The following is a 20,590-nucleotide window of genomic DNA, read 5'->3' as shown; positions in this document are numbered from 1 at the left end:
CATGTCCTGAAAATATTTTTCAATTTAATATAAAACTTGTTAAATACAAATTCTGTAACTGAACATACTTCTTCCAAAATCTGTATTAGTTCCATATGGCTGTGGCAAGAAAGTCTGAGCAGCTCAAGATTGAGGGGGAAATCATCACCATCAAATATAAATATACCTGGAAGTCTGTATCTCCCACTCCCCTCACCTATTTTGTCATAACCCCCAGCCCTTCACTTTGGCAACCATCAGTTTGTTCTCTGTGTTTATAGGTCTGATTTTACTTTTTGTTTGTTTACTCGTTCGCTTTGTTTTTTGGATTCCATGTATGAATGACATCATATGGTATTTGTCTTTCTCAGTCTGACTTATTTCACTTAGCATAACTCCATCCGTGGATGATATTGTGATAGTACCGTATGGTTGATAGGGGGTAGCTACGCTTGTGGTGAGTGCAGCATAACATACAGAGACATTGACTCTGTTGTACACCTCGCACTAAATCAAGGTAACATTGTGTGTCAACTCTACTCAAAAAAAAAAATAAAAAGATAAAGAGAAATGTAATTTCTGGGGCGCCTGGGTGGCACAGGTTAAGCGTCTGCCTTCAGCTCAGGGCGTGATCCCGGCATTATGGGATCGAGCCCCACATCAGGCTCCTCCGCTATGAGCCTGCTTCTTCCTCTCCCACTCCCCCTGCTTGTGTTCCCTCTCTCGCTGGCTGTCTCTATCTCTGTCAAATAAATAAATAAAATCTTTTAAAAAATGTAATTTCTGATGTATATTTAGCTCATTCACACCCCACATCTCTTTTCCACACATGTAACTTTCCACTCCACCTCCCACACTCTGTATTTATACCAACAGACTTGGGGTTAAAGTTCACAGTTAGTTAGCTCTGGGAGGTGTCCACCATGTTTGGCTGACGGACAGCTCAATGTGCTGTGCATACTGTCGCCTTCCTTTCCAGTGACATCTGTCATGCTTTCTCATTGCATCCACTATGTACCTAGCACTGTAAGGGACAATTTAAAAACTATAAAATTATAAAATATGGGCCTTATCTTCAAAATTGTTCTTCTTCTGAGAATTATTCTGAGGAATGATACATACTATCAATGATATATGACAACATACAATTCTTATTGTTACTAAAATTTGTGTTTATAAAGACAGATAATATCATGATCCAGAAAAACTAAAAATACTTCCTAGGGATTAAGGATAGTAAATAATAATAAATGTGGTTAAAGATAAAGAACTGAGTATTTCTACTTATCTGAGCTAAGTCTCAGGACAGTTAGATTTGCACGTGTTTGTCTCCTGCAAAGATTATTGGCACACATTACTTTCTTTCTAAAGTAAAAGGAAATAGGAATGAATCAACTCACCTGCGTGCAGAATAATTTGGCTTATTCATTTACTGAAAAAGATTCCAGGAACCTTTCTGCTGAGAATTCAACTTAAAAAAAAAATAGTAACAAACCTGAAAATATAGTAAAAGAAGTCTTCAGGACATTGTAATGAATATTTCAGGGAAATTATTTTTTCACTCTAATCTATTAAAAATAAACTCAGAGATGACAGAGAAAGGGAGACCAAAAAGCTAAACCCTAACACCAAACGTATCCTACATATATGCCACCAAGACCTTAGGGATGTTAACCCTTGAGAATATCACTAATACTGCCTTGGATGGCACAAACATGGCAATTAGATGAAGTAATGTCCCATGTGACATTTTGGTCATATATGATTTCTTCTGAAGACTGGGGAGTCATTTCGTCATAAACTTTAATCCATTGGTCATTTGTTTATTATTTATTTATTTATTTATTTTAAGTATGTTCCACACTCAGCATGGAGCCCAACACGGGGCTTGAACTCACAACCCTGAGATCAAGATGCTTAACGACTGAATCACCCTGGTGCCCCTCCATCGGTCTTTTAAAGATGTTGAACCAGACAATATGTTTTGAAATACCTGTAAAATACAGAAATGTACCAAAAAAGTCAGCTTCTGTGCAACAATCCAGAGACAAATGCTCTTAATCTTTGTTGTATTTGTGGATTTCCCTCTCCATAAGGTTATATATTTATCAGTGTGTATCTGGATATAAAATTTATACAATAAGTATCATATTATATAGTTATATTGTTTATTTCCTTTTAAAAATTTAACATTATATTGTGAACTTTATTTTCTATGAAAACCGCTGATTTTCTTAAGGTACTAACAGTTTGCATCACTCTTCCAAATGGGACCACAGTACTTTTCAATGTTTACATTTATTATTAAAACTGAAAAAATGCTATTACTCTATTTTTCATTTTATAATCTGGGTTTATGGAAAGAATAATATATCTATTATTTCAGATGCTGCCGTGTCTTAACATACAAACATCTCAATCTCAGTGACTTGATGTGACAGAACAGGTGTCAGCAAACTTTTTCTGTAAAGAGCCAAACAGTTAATAATTTAGGCTTTGTGGGCCATATAGTCCCAACTTCCACTCTTCAGCATTGCGGCATGGATGCAGCCATAGGCAATGCATAACTCAATAGGCACGGTTCTGTATCAATAAAATTTTATTTATTTTAGATTTTATTTTTAAGTAATCTCTACACCCAACTCAGGGCTCAAACTCACAACCCAAGATACAGAGTCCCATGCTTTACTGACTGAGCCAGCCAAACAGCCCTAAAATTTTATTTATAAAAAAAATAATAATAAATCAGATTTGATGTGTGGGATATATTTATGCAATAGAAATGTATTTCTTGATTGTGTAAATTTCAAATTATTTCCAGATCAGTAAGCAGATGTCCTCTGCATAGTGATAGAGAGACCTAGGCTGCTTCCAGATTGTGACTTGTAACAATAAGAATTGTATGTTGTCATATATCATTGATAGTATGTATCATTCCTCAGAATAATTCTCAGAAGAAGAACAATTTTGAAGATAAGGCCCATATTTTATAATTTTATAGTTTTTAAATTGTCCCTTACAGTGCTAGGTACATAGTGGATGCAATGAGAAAGCATGACAGATGTCACTGGAAAGGAAGGCGACAGTATGCACAGCACATTGAGCTGTCCGTCAGCCAAACATGGTGGACACCTCCCAGAGCTAACTAACTGTGAACTTTTACCCCAAGTCTGTTGGTATAAATACAGAGTGCGGGAGGTGGAGTGGAAAGTTACATGTGTGGAAAAGAGATGTGGGGTGTGAATGAGCTAAATATACATCAGAAATTACATTTTTTTAAAAGATTTTATTTATTTATTTGACAGAGATAGAGACAGCCAGCGAGAGAGGGAACACAAGCAGGGGGAGTGGGAGAGGAAGAAGCAGGCTTATAGTGGAGGAGCCTGATGTGGGGCTCGATCCCTTAACGCCGGGATCACGCCCTGAGCCGAAGGCAGACGCTTAACCGCTGTGCCACCCAGGTGCCCCAACCGATCAGTTTTAATGATTTTGCTTTTTATTTTTTTTTATTTATTTTTTTTTTAAAGATTTTATTATTTATTCGACAGAGATAGAGACAGCCAGCGAGAGAGGGAACACAAGCAGGGGGAGTGGGAGAGGAAGAAGCAGGCTCGTAGCGGAGGAGCCTGATGTGGGGCTCGATCCCATAATGCCGGGATCACATAATGAGGGAAACAGTAATTTGCTTGGAAAAGATACTGCACTTTTCTACAGCGTTACTACACATAAGGTTTTTCTGTTTTGGTTTGTTTTGGTTTGGTTTTTAACTTAAGCTTTGGTTTGGTTTTAATTTAATGTGTTGAGCACATTAGAGATACTCTTTAGAAGTTGAGGTAATTGTATAATTCCAAGATTTTTCCTGATTGACAAAATCATAATAGGACGTTGAACTTCAGTCTGAACTGTGATGTTAGGATGGGATTACAGGGACAAGAGAAAAAATAAAAATAAAAGACTTTTTAAGCAGAGGAGGTAGTCTGAGTCAAGGTAGGAATTTTGATGTTCTTGTTTCTATCAAGTAGAAATAGAGTTTATGCAGGTAGCAGTACAAGATAAGATTGGAGAATCAGAGGAGCCAGATCGTGTCAAGAATGAAATTGGGATTAGTGTGGGTTGTTGAACCTTGCAATAGGGTTTCATGCCAATAGGGCAAGAATGGAATAATGAAGAGCTTGGCATTGAAGGTATAGGTATTGTGAATGAAACTGATGCTGTTCTAACATTATAATCACAGCGCTCAGTTTGGCTGCATTGATAGATCATGTAGACAGATGGAGGAAGGGTGCCTTATGTTCTTGACAGCAGGAGTGACTTTAGAGCAAGAATGCTGATAAAACTCCACGATGTCTTTCTGTATTTTCCATATTCTGTGACTAATCCTCAGATTGGTGTCGAACTCTCTCCACAATAAGTGACTAAGGTCACTTATTTTGGTGTTCTCAAAATACTCTATTGTTTTTAAGTTATCATTATGGTTTGCAAAACCCAGAATTTATACATATACTAACAGGTTGGTTTAACTGCCTCTCCAATAAAAGTAATGATTACAGTAATTAAATAGGCATACTCTGATCTTGTTACCATAAGGATGTGGTGCAGTTCAAGCTTTGCTAATTTTTGTCTGTAAATGAAAAGACCTTTCATACAGATGCATATAAATATATAAAAATAGCATATTAAAGGAAGTAGGAATTCTATTCAAAATAGCCTCCCAAATCCATCTATGATATATAAATATGTAGATATAGATGTAGACATAAATAGGTATCTATAGATACAGATACCTTTGAGAGTGGAAAATATACATTATATGCCCATGACTACTCTTTATCTAGGATAACTTTTAATTATTGTAATTACAGGCCATTTTCTTCATCATTCCCTGATCTAAATGGGGTTTCTGGTATGGCCTATATTTCAGAAAAGATTAAAGAGTTAAGGCAAACTTGATAATGGATCTCTTAAATCCCAATCTGGTATTATTTATTTTTACACAGGAGGCAATTTTTTTAAAAAGCTATCCTACACAAACAATGAATCATGGAACACTACATCAAAAACTAATGATATACTGTATGGTGACTAACATATCATAATAAAAAAAGAAAAAAAAGAAAAAAAGAAAAAATTTATCCTAGTTGGCATAATGAGAAAGAAATGTTGATTTCAATTTCCTCCAACATTGCGAATTTGGTTCTCATCTATTTTTGTTTTTGTTTACAACCAAATTACATTGTAATTGGTGGATTTTTTTCTCATATGGTCAAAATAGCAGTTTCTTTTCCTTAAAAGTGAAACAAATAGAATATCCACTAGATGGCAGGGTGATACCAAAATGTAAATCAAGACACTAAAATCTCTGTATTAATTGCTTTAAAGAGAGTAAGAGAAACAAATAGAAAACTTGTTCATAGCTTGAATATACTTTGAAGATTATTCATTCCACATACCTTACTTCCAGAGACAAGGGAACAAATGTTCAAAGATGGTAAATCACTTGACCACATTTAAGCACTGACTCACCTTTATCCTTTTTTTCACATTTATTAATTTTGAGCTAGAAGTAATGTGTTAGATTTGAGGACTTACACAATCACAGAGTCGGGGGAATAAAGAATATTAATAGTTTATTGCAATTTATTTGTAATGAGTAAATACACAAATCAAAAGGGTATTAAGAATATATAAGGATTTTAGCATAAAGATAAAAATCCTTACAAAAATACAAACCTTCCTAAAAATAAAAAGCAAACAAAACAAACTAAATGGTGAAAAAACATTTATCTATTTATATATACACATGAGTGTCATGTCCACATATATATGTATATGCATGAATATGATATAAATATCAAGTCTGACATACAATATTACAGAATGGAAACAGAACATATTGATTATATTAATAGATTTAATGACAAAGTTAAATCCAACACTGTTCTATATACCAGAGAAACTCATAAGCAAAGAGATTCAGCAAAGTTAAAATTAAGGAATAAATTAGTACTTTCTTAATTAGTTTCTTTGTTTTCACAGAAAATATTCTAGCTGATTTGAGTCCTTCGAAATTTGTTGTGGTTTGCTTTGTAATCCCGCAAATGCTCAATTGTGATAAATTTTCTATGTGCACTGAGAGACACGTGTGTGTTCTGTTCTTGTTGGGAGTCCTACTCTATAAAAGTTAAGTCAAATATACAAATTATGTCATTTACAACTTTCGAAGACCTATTGTTGAGTGCATGAACACTCAATTGTAATCTGTTCAATTGTACATGAGCAGTTATAAAAATTGACCAAATTTTAGCCCATCAGTAAAACACAATAAATGCAACAAAATAAGAAAGCTGTAAATAGCATTCCTTGAACACTATTAAAGTAAAGTATAAATTAATAACAGTGTTTATTTAATAAAAAAGGCGTTCCATTTAAAAATGTAAAAGCACATCATTAGAAATTGACAGCAGGATAATCTAGACCATAACTGCAAAATTACTGTATGAGATATACTTAAGGCAGTTATAAGAAGAAATTACATGGTATTGCATATTGAAATCAATAAAATGAAAATAAATAAAAGGCTTGTTCCACTCAATAAGCCTTAGAAAAAGGCATTTAAGATAATGACAATTCTTAAAGTTTTATCTTTCCATCCATTGTCCCACAAACCATTCAGACAAGGGAAAGCAAATAAATAACCCCCACGTTTTACACCACTTTGAGGACGATAATCCTTTGAAGTACAAGTTACGCGGAAGTAGGGGAATATTTATCAAAATTAACGCTCTTTGGATCTCACATTACCGTAATTCTATGTGTGTACAGCAGGGAGTCTGAACCATCAGTTTAGAACAGAAGCAAGAGAAGTGGAGGTCCTATTAGTAGGAAAAAACAAATAAAATCAATAATGAGCTCCCACTTCCATAACCAAAATTTGCAAACCGGTACAAAGCCCCATAAGAAACATCATTGGCTATAGAAGAAAGGGTAGCTATTGTATGGAACTTGAGGTGAACAATTTGTCGGAAATTCTTTCTAAGGGAAATGAGGGAAGGAAAATGAGGACAGTAACTTTAGAGTTGTAATGGTTAAGAGAAAGAAGGAGTAAGATAAATAAATTAAGAATCCTCTAAAAGCAAGATAGAAGAAATGTGAGTGTGTGCACATGCGTGCACACACACACACACACAAATCCATAAAATTGACAAACATTAGGCAGACTGACAAAAAAAAGGTAGACTGACAAAAAACATTAAGTAGATTGGCAAAAAAAGACAAAAATAACTAAAATTGGAAATGATAAAAGGGACTCAACTTTTGGGTGGTTCAGTTGGTTGAGCGTCAGACTCTTGATTTCAGCTCAGGTAATGATCTCAGGGTTGGGATATTGAGCCCCACATTGGGTTCTGTGCAGAGCATGGAGCCTACTTGAGATTCTCTCTCTCCCTGTCCCTCTGCCCACCCTATTGCTCATGCAAACGCTCTCATTAAAAAAAAAAAAATGAAATGAAAGAAGGGACAGTACTAATACCCTACAGAAATAAAAAGGATTACAAGAGAATGTAATTAACAATTATACACCAACAGTAATACAACCTAGATGAAATCGACAAATTCTTATAAACACCCCAGTTGTCTAAACTAACTTGGGAGGTAGAAAATCTGAAGACCTAATAGTGAAGAGATTGAATCCATAACCAAAACCTTTCAACAAAGAAAAGCCGTAATCATAGCTTCGATTACTATGAACTCTACTAAACATTTAAAGAATGAACACCAATCTTTCTCAAACTCTTCTGAAGAAAAGGAAAAAAAAGTAAACATTCTTCCTCATCTTAAGAAACCACCATTACTCTGATACCAAAGAGAAAGATTAAAAAATCACTAGAAAAGAAAATTACTGACCAATATTCCTTATGACTATGATGAAAAAAATTCTCAACAAAATAGTAGCAACCAAAATCAATGGCATATTAAAAGTATTAGATACCAAGGCCAAGTATGATACATCCCAGGAATTCAAGACTCCATCCAAAAATTGCTAGTACTCATACAGGAAGTCAGCAAAGCAGCAGGATATAAAAATCAATGCACAGAAGTCAGTTGCATTTCTATACACTAACACACAGACAGAAGGAAGAGAAATGAAGGAATCAATCCCATTTACAATAGCAGTAAAAACCATAAGATACCTCAGAATAAACCTAACCAAAGAGGTAAAGGATCTGTACTCTAAAAACTCCAGAACACTTATAAAAGAAATTGAGAAAGATGCAAAGAGTTGAAAAAATTTTCCATGCTCATGGATTGGAAAAATAAATATTGTTAAAAGTTCTATGCTACCAGAACAATCTACACATTCAATTTCAAGCCCTATCAAAATACCATCAACATTTTTCACAGAGCTGGAATAAATAATCCTAAAACTTGTATGGAACCAGAAAAGATACCAGAGGAATGTTGAAAAAGAAAACCAATGCTGGTGGTGTCACAATGTCAGACTTCAAACTATATCACAAAGCTCTAATCATCAAGATAGTGTGGTACTGGCACAAAAATGGACACATAGATCAATGGAACAAAATAAAGAACCTAGTAAAGGACTCCCAACTCTATGGTCAACTAATCTTAGACAAAGCAGGAAAGAATATCCAATGGAAAAAGGACAGTCTCTTCAATAAATGGTGCTGGGAACATTGGACAGCCACATATAAAAGAAGGAAACTAGACCATTTTCATAAACCATACACAAAGATAAACTCAAAATGGATGAAGGATCTAAATGTGAGAGAGGAATCTATCTAATCCTAGAGAAGAACACAGTCAGCAACCTCTGCGACCCTGGATTCAGCAACTTCTTGCTAGACATGTCTTTAAAGGCAAAGGAAACAAAAGGAAAACTGAACTATTGGGACTTCATTAAGATAAAAAGCTACTGCACAGCGAAGGAAATAGTCAAGAAAATGAAAAGGCAAACTATTGAATGGGATAATATATATGCAAATGACATATCAGACGAAGGGCTGCTATCCAAGATCTATAAAGAACTTCTCAAACTTAACATCCAAAAAATAATAATAATAATCCAGTCAAGAAATGGGCAGAAGACATGAACAGACACTTCCCCAAAGACATACAAATGTTCAACAGACACATGAAAAAATGCTCCACCTCACTTGGCATCAGGGAAATACAAAGCAAAACCACAATGAGATACCACCCCACACCAGTCAGAATGGCTAAAATTAACAAGACAGGAAACAACAAAGGTTGGCAAGGATGTAGAAAAGGGCAAACCTGTTTCACTGCTGGTGGGAATGTAAACTGGTATCTAAAAAACAGGATGGGGATTCCTCAAGACGTTAAAAATAGAGCTACCTTATTACCCAGCAATTGCACTACTAGGTATTTACCCCAAAGATACAAATGTAGTGATCTGAATGTGCACCTGCACCCCAATGTTCATAGCAGCAATGTCCACAATAGCCAAACTGTGGAAAGAGCTGAGATGTCCACTGACAGATAAATGGATAAACAAGATGTGATATACATAAACAATGGAATATTACTCAGCCATCAGAAAGGATGAATTCTTACCATCTACACAGACATGGATAGAACTAAAGGGTATTATTCTAAGTGAAATAAGTCAATCAGAGAATGACAAGTATCATATGGTTTCACTCATATGTGGAATATAAGAAACAGCACAGAGGATCCTAGAGGAAGGGAGAGAAAACTGATTGGGAAGTCATCAGAGAGGGGAAAAAAAAGACCATGAGAGGCTCTTAAGTATAGGAAACAAACTGAGGGTTGCTAGAGGGGAGGTGGGGTAATTGGATGATGGGCATTAAGGAGGGCGTGTGATATGATGATCACTGGGTGTTATATGCAACTGATAAATTATTCAATACTAGATCTGAAACTAATGACGTACTATAGGCTGGCTCATTGAATTTAAATGAATGAATGGATGAATGAATGAATGAATGAATGAATGAATGAATGAACAAACAGTAGGTAAAGGACTTGAATAGACATTTCTCCAGTGTAAATGGGGAAAAAAGCACATGAAATGGGGTTCACCATCATTATTTACTAGAGGAATGTGCATGAAAACCACAATGAGAAACCACTCCACACTCACTAAGATGGCAATAGTAATAATAATGATAATAAAAACAAACAGGTGTTGCCAAAGATGTCTAGCATTTGGAACCCTTATACAGTGCTGGTGGGAATTTAACTGGTTCAGCTACCATAGAGTAGGGTTTATTGGTTTCTCAAAATGTTGTAAGTAAAATTACCATATAACACTACTAGTGATATGCCTAAAATTATTAAAATTAGGGACTCAAATAGATATCTATATATCAATGTTCATGGAAGCATTATTCAAAATAGGCAAAAGATGAAGACAACCCGTGTCCACCCACAGACAAAGGATAACAAAATGTGCTATATGCCTACAATGGATTACTATTCTTCTGTAAAAAGGAATGAAATTCTGACACATGCCGCAACATGGATAAACCTTGAAAATGCCATGCTAAGTGAAATAAGCCATACACAAATGGACAAATATTGTATGAATCCACTTATATGAAATATCTAGATGAGACAAATTCATAGAGGCAAGTCAATCGGAGGATACCAGGGGCAGAGGGAAGGATAATGGGTACATAGTTTCTGTTTGAGATGATGAAAAAGTTTTGGAAATATACTGTAGAGGTCATTGCACAACATTGTAAATGTAATTAATGGTCCTGAATTATGCCCCGAAAGTTGCTGAACTGCCAAATTTCAAATTTGAGGAATATGGCCTATGGCTCTTGAGAAAAATTGTATCAGAGAGAATATGGTTACTGAGAAATCAATTGTAAGACAAAAATAAAGCACAAAAAGGGGGGCCTGGGTGGCTCAGTCATTAAGCATCTGCCTTCGGCTCAGGGCGTGATCCCGGAGTTATGGGATCGAGCCCCGCATCAAGCTCCTCCGTGGGAAGCCTGCTTCTTCCTCTCCCACTCCCCCTGCTTGTGTTCCCTCTCTCGCTGGCTGTCTCTCTCTCTGTCAAATGAATAAATAAAATCTTTTAAAAAAATAAATAAAGCACAAAAAAAAGACTTGGGAATATCTTGCATTCCAGGGATGTGGTGTATAAGGGGGTTGCTTGGATGAATTTTTGACAGAAAAGTCAACAGCCAAGGAAGGACCTTGAAAAGGAAAGGACAACAGATTGTGGTAACTTATCAAAAAGTTTTATTAGGGGTGCATGTGTGGCTCAGATGGTTAAGCATCTAACTTTTGCTCAGGTTATGATCTTGCGGTCCTGGGATGGAGCTCCGTATTGGGCTCCCTGCTCAGTGGGGAGTCTGCTTCTCCCTCTCCCTCTGACCCTCCCCCTACACATGCTTGCTTGCTCTCTCTCTTTATCTCAAGTGAATAATAATATCTTAAAAAAATAAAATAAAAAGTTTTTATTAGACAACAGGAGATGCCTGGTGAAATATTCAGCATCCTCTGCAAACTGTAAATTGAGGCAACATTAATGTTTTCCTTTTATCTATAACCCAGAGTTTTCTTCGCTTTCTCATTATTTCTGAAGTGCCAGGTCTTTCAGGTTATCAGATTTTCTGTATAACTATACCCATATTAGGGGGATATGAGCTGGTCTTAGTTTCCATATACACACAGGAAAAATTTGACTTGATTAACATAATAATTTTTAGGTATTGGAATAAAGTTAAAACATTTTTAAACATTAAAAAAAAAAAGTTCAGCTTCACATTGGTCAAATTATCCCAATGGGAATTTCTAACCTCACAGATACACTGCAATAAATTTCTGCAAGTTAGATATCTCCCAGGTAAAGCCGTTTTGGAATCAGACAAGAACCATGTATATTGTCTTTGTTTTCATTTCCCCCAGAGAATGCCATAAAAGTGCTATATGAGAAGCGATAAAGAGTAGTCGCCAAGATAAATGCTGAAGACATCAGTTTCTTCCTCTACTGAGTTTTAAAATATAACTGGGAAGACTCTTGAATTTGCTTTGGAAGAAAACTGGTCGCCTTACCTTAGAGAGCAGGTAAGCTGTAGTTTCAGGATTCTTTGGAACAGTCTAGAAAATGAAATTTATTAAAACACATTCATTGACTTTATTGCTTGATTCTGAGTGTGGTAGTTTTGAATCATTGTATGTACCCTAGATGTAAGCCAAATATCTGGTGACTTGGACACAAGTTAAGTTTTATTTAACCAACCCATAATTATTCACTGTCCTTAGATCAGAAAGAACTATTATTTTAGAATTTATTGTTAAAATATCAATTTAATGATTATTTATGCCTTGACTGATGTTTACTGGAAAACTTTAGCCATAATTTGTATACAATAAGCTATTGAAACTATTGCTTCCTCTATCTGGTAATACAGAGCATCTCTGTGGATACATTTTTTGTATACAATCCATATATGATAATTTATCCTCTCTGTGTTAATTGCATAAAGGAATTCAAAATATCACAGTGCTAAATGTTTTGTTTTTTATGACTTAAGATAATTTCAGGAGAAATAAATTAAACAGAAAGTTAATGATTTGTATTTTGGTGAAGGATACAGAGAAAATCTGAAAAGGAAAACTCAAGAAATACAGAGTGTAACAGATAGCCCAGATTTGGCAGAATCGGAATAGGTGGTGTTTAAATACAAAACTGAAAAACACAAACTACAAATATGACATAGACGATCAACAAGAAGTACAAATGGTCAAGTGACCATTTTTCAGTTTTGTATTTAAACACCACCTATTCCGATTCTGCCAAATCTGGGCTATCTGTTAAAGTAGGAAATGGATAAAGATGATCTTCATATGCCTCCAGCATGGGTGAAAGAGTGGGGAATAAAGCACAGCCAGGTTTATATCTGCATTTTGGGGACCACAAAGGTAGGAGACCACCACTTTTGGGGAAAGTAACATGAGTGTTAACATATAATCTACACTCAAGTGTGTCATCTCCACCATAAGCCAATGGACTAAGTAAGGAATGAGGGAATGTTACAGAGAGGAGATTTATGTGGCTACCAAATAGTTTTTACTAACAAACAGGTACTGGTAGAAATCAAAAGGACCTTTCTAAATGGCTACCTCTCTACCTTTATCATTGAGAAATAAATCTGATCATAAATATTCTGTATTTTTATATCTCTTCAATATAAGAAAAATTATAATGATAATGTTATATAATTAAAATGAACTTCCATTTCCTTCTTTTAAACGTTGAAAGTAAATTTATTCATTGATTTGGTAAATGCATACTAATTACTTAAAGTGATCAAACTATAATGTGTGGCTATAGAGAGAAAAGAAATGGAATAAATATTTTAATACATGCTGGGGCCAGCTGTCACCTAGTTGATTAAATTATGAATGATTATCTTATTCGTTGAATTCTTATTCATTGAATTCTTTACAATTCCTGATTTAATTATCTAGTTACAGTCTTACTATGGAAGAATCAGATAACTATCTTACTATTTAGAACTTGAGTAAAGCAGAGGTAATTTCAGGTTTTTGCCCATTAAGCCCAATATCTGACACATAGTAAGCATGAATTCATTCATTCATTCATTCATTCATTCATTCATTCGACTTTTTACAGTTCGACAGGAGATGAAATTTATTTTCCTTACTTGATTGATTAAAAAATGAGGCTCAGAAAGGTCACATAATTTTCCAAAAATCAGACACCCAACAGATTCAACACAGATTTGAAAGGCATACAGTTTTATTTTGTTTTGGTTTGGTTTTCCATTGGGTCCATTTATGCAGTGCACTAACACTGACCAAGATTCCGCTAGAGAGACAAGCCAAAGCATTTAACAATCAGACAAAAATATGCAATATGAAACAAAGTCGTTAGTTCTAAGTAGGAAAGATTTGGAATATTGGAGTGTAAGTTGTATGGTGGGCTGCGGGAGTCTGTAAAATCTTCTGGAAATAAGAGGAGCTGAATTGACTCTGATTGAACAGGGCCTGATTGGGAATGGTAAAGGTCCAGTCAGGGGGCTGCAGAGAACCCATAGGAGTTTCAGGGAAGAATACTTAAATTTAAGCCTATAGGCACAGCCGGAGATTTCTGCGCACCAAAGTACATAAAGGAACCAGTGTTTAGGGAGTTTAAAGTAGCAAGCTATGAAGGATCTAGGGAAAGGGATCCTGCTTCTTTTGGGAAGAAAGGCCATTTTGTTATGATTGTGCAATTAACTCAGTTGACCTTGAAGGAGATAAGAGGGACAGCAACCTGAAGTTTAGCTGAAATTTATTCTGGTGGGTTTGGAAGAAAGGAGATGAGCCATCAATAGCCCGCTGCTGACTCCTCCTAACCAAGGTCAGAATCGCAGATAGGTCAGTCCCAGAAGAAGTTTCCTTAAAGATCTAGTTTAACACCCACAGTTCCCTTAGGGTTAAACTGAATACATAAAAGGAACACAGCATATTAAAATCATCCAGTTAAGAAGTAATAGAGCCGAATGAAGGAGATAATATTTTTTCTATTTTACAAACAGCCCAGTGGTTTAAGGGGTATTTACTGATATTACTATCTATGCTTTAAAATTATGAAATGAATCTTGTCTCATATAGGAATCATCCCTTCTTAGCTTTCTACAGAAATACTTGAAAATAGGGGAAATGATACACTTTCAAGTGACTCAGGAACATAGATTATAGTGTTTGACTCATGTGCTACATAGATTTTGTATTTCAAAAAGTAAATCAGATAATAAGTCTTTTTCACATCTTTTTCTCCTCATCTTTCTAACAAAATGGATTGGGTACAATCACATGATTATACTTTTTAAAAGAATAGTGTATTTTGTCTGCAATATCTGAGTACTTGCTAAAACAAACTAATCTGCATTTTCAAAAGTCTTGTTTATTTTACTGATAATCCCTAATCATTCTATGTATTTTCCACTTTGGGTTTGAAAACATACTCTTAACAAAATTGTACTTGCACCATATTTTTCAAGTGTGATTTAATCTGCTCCCTGACAAAAAGTTCCCTGCATATTAAATCTAGCAGAATCTTAGACTGCCATTAAGGCAAAAAAATTGAGAAAAATTTAAGTTAATTGATCAGCTCTGGAGCAAGTTAATCACGAAGTAATGACTAGACTGTAATTAAAACTTTAACTTGCAGTTCCTTTTCCTAAATCACAAGAATAGAATATTTGGGAGAAGTTATACTAGAGAGCTGAATTCTTTTAAGTTATTGGGAATAATTTTAAAAGCCTAAAATGTAATTGTTACTTGAGTGAGATGGCTTATTTGACCACTATCAGTATTCCTTCTTCATTTTATGGCATAAAGGATACCAAAATACCAATTCGTGACAATTGATGCTAACTCTCATACACGGGATAGATTTCTATGTTTTTCTTTTCAAAACCCTACTTCAGGAGATTTATGTACATAAATTTGAATGATAACTCCACCGAAAGGCAAAAGGGACAGGGAAGTGTTATAGTTTTGAAAATCAATTGTGAATATATCGGTGCTGAAGTTACGAATAATTAACACAAAATGTTTTAAGTACTAAGGTTCAGTGTCCTATATAGCTGAGGCAGAACATTGATGGTATAATGTAGTGGGAAGTTGAAAGCTTATTTCTCAAAAATTCTTCCTGAGTCTATTGATGACATTTGAAATCTACCAAGTAGAAAGCTATTTCTCTGTCCTGAGGTTTAATAGTTGTTACCAAAGAGACATTAATGGAGCTGATTGTACATTACTTTATTATAGTGAAAGGGAGGTAAATTCAATGGGAATGAAAGAGAAAAGAAGGAAAGGGATGTTAAGACTGGCAATGTGCTAAGTGAAGATAGCACACACTTTCAGGATGGGTGGTTAGGAAAAAGTGAGCAATTTATGTACATCAATTAAAAAGAAGCCAATTTATGCAAGTGAGTAGGGCTTTACAGGGAGACTCTAAAATCCAAGCTCTTCCACTCTGGGAGACAAACTGAGGGCTTCAGAAGGGAGGGAGGTGGGGGAATGGGATAGGCTGGTGATGGGCATTAAGGAGGGCACGTATTGCACGGTGCACTGGGTGTTATATGCAAGTGATGAATCATGGAACATTACATCAAAAACTAAGGATGTACTGTATGGTGACTAACATAATATAAAAAAAAAAAAAGAAGAAAAAAAAATCCAAGCTCTTCCTACAACCATTGTCCTCAAATGCTTTGATTAATGTCAATGGCATTTGAGATGATAATGTTTTGATAAATAGAGATATTCATACTTTTCTTGTTATCCATTTATTGACTATGAAATACAATCAATCCTTCATTTGTAAATTAAGCATATTTACAAATAAGCACAAGAGAAATAAAACTGATTATACCCATGTATAAATACTTCACAGTTCTAAATATATTGGTTCATTTTTCTATTTATTCCCTTTCCACATGGGGCATACGGCAGGAAATTTCTCACATATAACATTATCCACCTATTATACTACATAAATTTGCATTTTTGTGTGTTTTCCCTCAATGTTTCATTTGTGTGTCTATTTCTCAATAATAAAGAATGAGAACAGCAAGGAGGTTTTTTTTTTCTTTCTCTAAAATGCCATTTTTGTAATTTTATTGAGGCCTATTATCCAGTGATGTTTTATAATACATGTTAAGAATGATTACATAAATATACTGTATTTTACAATGTTAGTCTTCATCTCAGGCACCTAAGACATTTATCACTAAATATTTTCAAGAAAGTGACAAAAAGACCTGCAGAAAAGCCTTCATTGATAACATTTAGATTTCTATTTTCTTCAACCTTTGAATGCTTTCCGTTATAATCTGCCCCTTACCAACGAAAGGTATGTCTCTTCATATTTAAATATATATCATAAGAATTCATAATTTATCTAATTTCAGGTAGCTACAAACTGCTCTGAATCATGGAAAATAGGAATAACATCACAGAATTCATTCTTTTAGGACTTTCTCAGAAAAAGGAAATAGAAATCCTCTGCTTTTTACTGTTCTTACTTTGTTACATTGCAATTTTGATTGGAAACCTGCTTGTCATGATTTCTATCACTGGCAGTCAACTCATTAACCATCCGATGTATTTCTTCCTGAGTTTCCTGTCCCTGGCAGACCTTTGCTACACCTCCACTGTAACCCCCAAGTTAATCATTGACTTATTGACAGAAAAGAAGGTCATTTCCTACAATGGCTGCATGACACAGCTCTTTACCATGCATTTCTTTGGGGGGATTGAGGTCTTCATCCTCACTGGGATGGCCTACGACCGCTACGTGGCCATCTGTAAGCCCCTGCACTACACCGTCATCATGAGCAGGTGGAAGTGTGATGCCATGATTGCAGCTTCCTGCTTTGGTGGATTCCTACATTCCTTTGGTCAGTTTCTCCTCGCCATCATTTTACCCTACTGTGGCCCCAACGAAATAGATCACTTCTTCTGCGATGTGTATCCTTTGCTGAAGCTGGCCTGCTGGGATACAAGTAGAATTGGTCTCCTAGTTGTTGCCAATTCAGGACTAATGGGTCTGGTGACTTTTGTCGTCTTGCTGGTATCGTATGCTGTGATCCTATATACTGTCAGGTCCTACTCTGCTGAGAATCGTCACAAAGCTCTTTCCACATGCAGTTCCCACATCACTGTGGTGGTTCTCTTTTTTGCTCCTTTACTCTTTATTTATATTCGACCAGCAACTACGTTACCAGAAGACAAAGTGTGTGCTCTTTTTTATACTGTCATTGCCCCCATGCTCAACCCTCTCATCTACACACTAAGAAACATGGAGATGAAGAATGCCATAAGGAAACTTTGGTGCTGTGTCATGGGAAGTAAGGACATAAATTAAAAGGCATCCCTGATTTTCACCACAGAGTTTGTTAAATACGTGACTTCTTTACTATGAAAACTTTAAAATGCATAACGCTTGCTTCTGTGTCTTGTATGTAGCAACGTGTGTAGCCCCAAATATGAACAAAAGATTGGATTTCCCAGATTTACCCAGGCTCCTCTCTGCTGAGCTTTCTTTTTTAGTTGCCTTATTTATATCTCCTCTGCCCCACTGACCCTTTGTGCAACTAACTTAGATATTTATCAGCAGACTACCCAAGGCAGTGTGCCACGCAAATCAGCCCTGCAAGCACACATAGCTCATTTTGGGGTATGGTTACATTCAATGAAGCCAATTCTAGCCACCAAACAATGCTAAAAAAATTCTGAACTTTTACTTGCACTATTAAAGAATGTTCTAACGTATCTAATTCAAGTGCCACAACAATATTTCTCGAAAAATTCTCCTTCTATTCTGATCGTTTTGTAGCCAGTGGCATTCTGGAGCACATGCCCGACACCAGCCCTTCATCCCAAGCCCCACATCGAAACCTTTTGTTTTGCTTTAAGGCACTTGCTCTCCCAGCTCTGTTCATATATAAACTAACTGCACTTCTCTGGCTAATTCTAGCACCTTTCTCTGCAGATATGGGGTATAAGGATGGGAAAAGTTGAGGACCACTCCCATATTAATGTCACATTCCTGTTACTGGTGAACTTACATTTTCCTCAGAATGAGCAAGTGGAAAATATCACTTAAACTCAATGATGTGCTTTTTTAGCCCTGTAAAAGTTAAAGGCAGGTTTTGTTTTGGTTCAGTTTTGGTTTTGGTTTTGGTGGTAATTGAAAGTCACCCTGGAGAAAATTAATATATGCCCCAAATCAGTAACACTAGGTTTAAAATCAGGTTTAATTAGAACAGAGGAGAAACTCAAAGATGCTTAGAAACTTTCAGACATGAAATCCTTGCAGAAGAATTTGTGTCAGGCTGATATAAAAGACATACTAAAAAGAGCTGGGTTACAATTTATTGTTAAGGTTTTGCTAAAATGGGTGGAGAACATAAAGAGAAAAATAGTAGAGTGCTGTGATTCAGTTTAAAATACCCAACCAATGAAAGTGAAAATATCACAAGCTAAAAATTCTTGAAAAATATACCAAAATACTTTCTTAGTTGTTCTTTGTCTAATTCTCGACAGCTATACCAAAGCTTCTAAGAAGTGATGTGGGGAGGGTGCCTGGGTGGTTCAGATGGTTAAGAATCTCCTTAGGCTCAGCTCATGATCTCCAGGTCCTGGGATTGAGCCCCATGTCAGGCTCCCAGGTCAGTGGGGAGTCTGCCTCTCCCTCTCCTTCTGCTTCTCCCCACTGCTTGTGCTCTCTGTCTCTCTCTCTCTCAAATGAATAAAAAAAATATTAAAAAAAAGAAGTGATGTGGGAAACAGAGGCAGAAGAAAAATTACTAAATTTCCTTACTACCTATAGCCCATTGACAAGTCCTTGAAACAGGCAGAGTGGCATTCCTTGTGGCACTCAGGTTCCTTGATGTAAATAGCTTGCTAAGGGCAAAAGACAATTTTTTTAAATAAGATTTATTTTGTTATATTAGTCCCCATACAGTACATACCCAGTTTTTGATGCAATGTTCCATGATTCATTATTTGCATATAACCAGTGCACCATGCAATATGTGCCCTCCTTAATACCCATCACGAGCCTATCCCAATCCCCTACCCCCCTCCCCTCCGAAACCCTCAGTTTGTTTCCCAGAGTCCATAGCTCACATGGTTCATTCCCCCTTCTGTTTACCCCTCCTTCATTCTTCCCTTCCTTCTCCTACCGATCTTCCTATTTCTTATGTTCCATAAATGAGTGAAACCATATGATAATTGTCAGGACCCTGTAAGTCTGCTGTAGCATATCAAAATTCCTTTGGAAACTTCCTTTATCTTTACCCCCACCACCCCAGATACATGTTGGCAATCATCCCCCAAGCACATGACCCACCGATATACATCTGAAGGGTCTCACAACTGAGTTTTTAATAACAGTAATAAATGGCCTTTCCCAACAATAACAAGCCCCCTAAAGATCCTGGAAACCTTGTTTCCAAAATACCTGGGAGGCTCATGCTATCCCTAACCCCCTCCCAACTTGAAAGGATACAATGGACCACTCCTCATAACCCCAGAGCAGCTCTTTCTGCCCACGGGGCCTGTCCCTGTACTTTAATAAAACCACCTTTTTGCACCAAAGATGTCTCAAGAATTATTTCTTGGCCGTTGGCTCCGGACCTCACCTATGTTCAAAACTACACCAGAAGGGCTTGAACAGGTGCATGCCAGAGGACAGCAGCAGAGCCAAAATGTAAAAGATCACTTTCTGGTGTACAATAAGCAGAGTCTCTGGCACGAAGACCAGCAAAACCTTGAACTTGGACGCTGTTTCAGAATCTCTGTCTTCCAAGCCAGCTGGACTTGTATTACTGAAAAATAAAACTTCTCACCTTCTCAAGAAAATGTCTTTGTCATCACCTCATTGATTTTCCTGTCTTTCTCTGCAAGAGCAATTATTCTCTCTCCAGTCGGATCATTGATACCTGCATGAAACTGTAGGGATAAATGATGAGATTCTTTACAATTAAGTGAATGTCCTTCTTAGCTCCCTCATTCATATGAGCCACCTTTCACTGTCTTTGACCAGAATATTTTACAACATTATAGATAC

General features: G+C 36.1%; 1 protein-coding gene across 1 annotated transcript; it reads left to right on the top strand.

Moving 5' to 3' along the window:
• The first annotated feature begins 16,948 nt into the window (after positions 1-16,948).
• On the top strand, positions 16,949-17,881 carry LOC100476603 (olfactory receptor 4P4). Its single transcript, XM_011216740.1, has one exon. It carries the CDS (start codon positions 16,949-16,951, stop codon positions 17,879-17,881), a length of 933 nt encoding a protein of 310 aa, XP_011215042.1.
• The last annotated feature ends 2,709 nt before the right edge of the window (positions 17,882-20,590 follow it).

Source organism: Ailuropoda melanoleuca, chromosome 16 (assembly GCF_002007445.2).
Source record: "Ailuropoda melanoleuca isolate Jingjing chromosome 16, ASM200744v2, whole genome shotgun sequence".
Classification (NCBI taxonomy): domain Eukaryota; kingdom Metazoa; phylum Chordata; class Mammalia; order Carnivora; family Ursidae; genus Ailuropoda; species Ailuropoda melanoleuca.
Note: the sequence above shows the minus strand (reverse complement) of the source record. Positions and strands in the feature narration are given on the sequence as shown.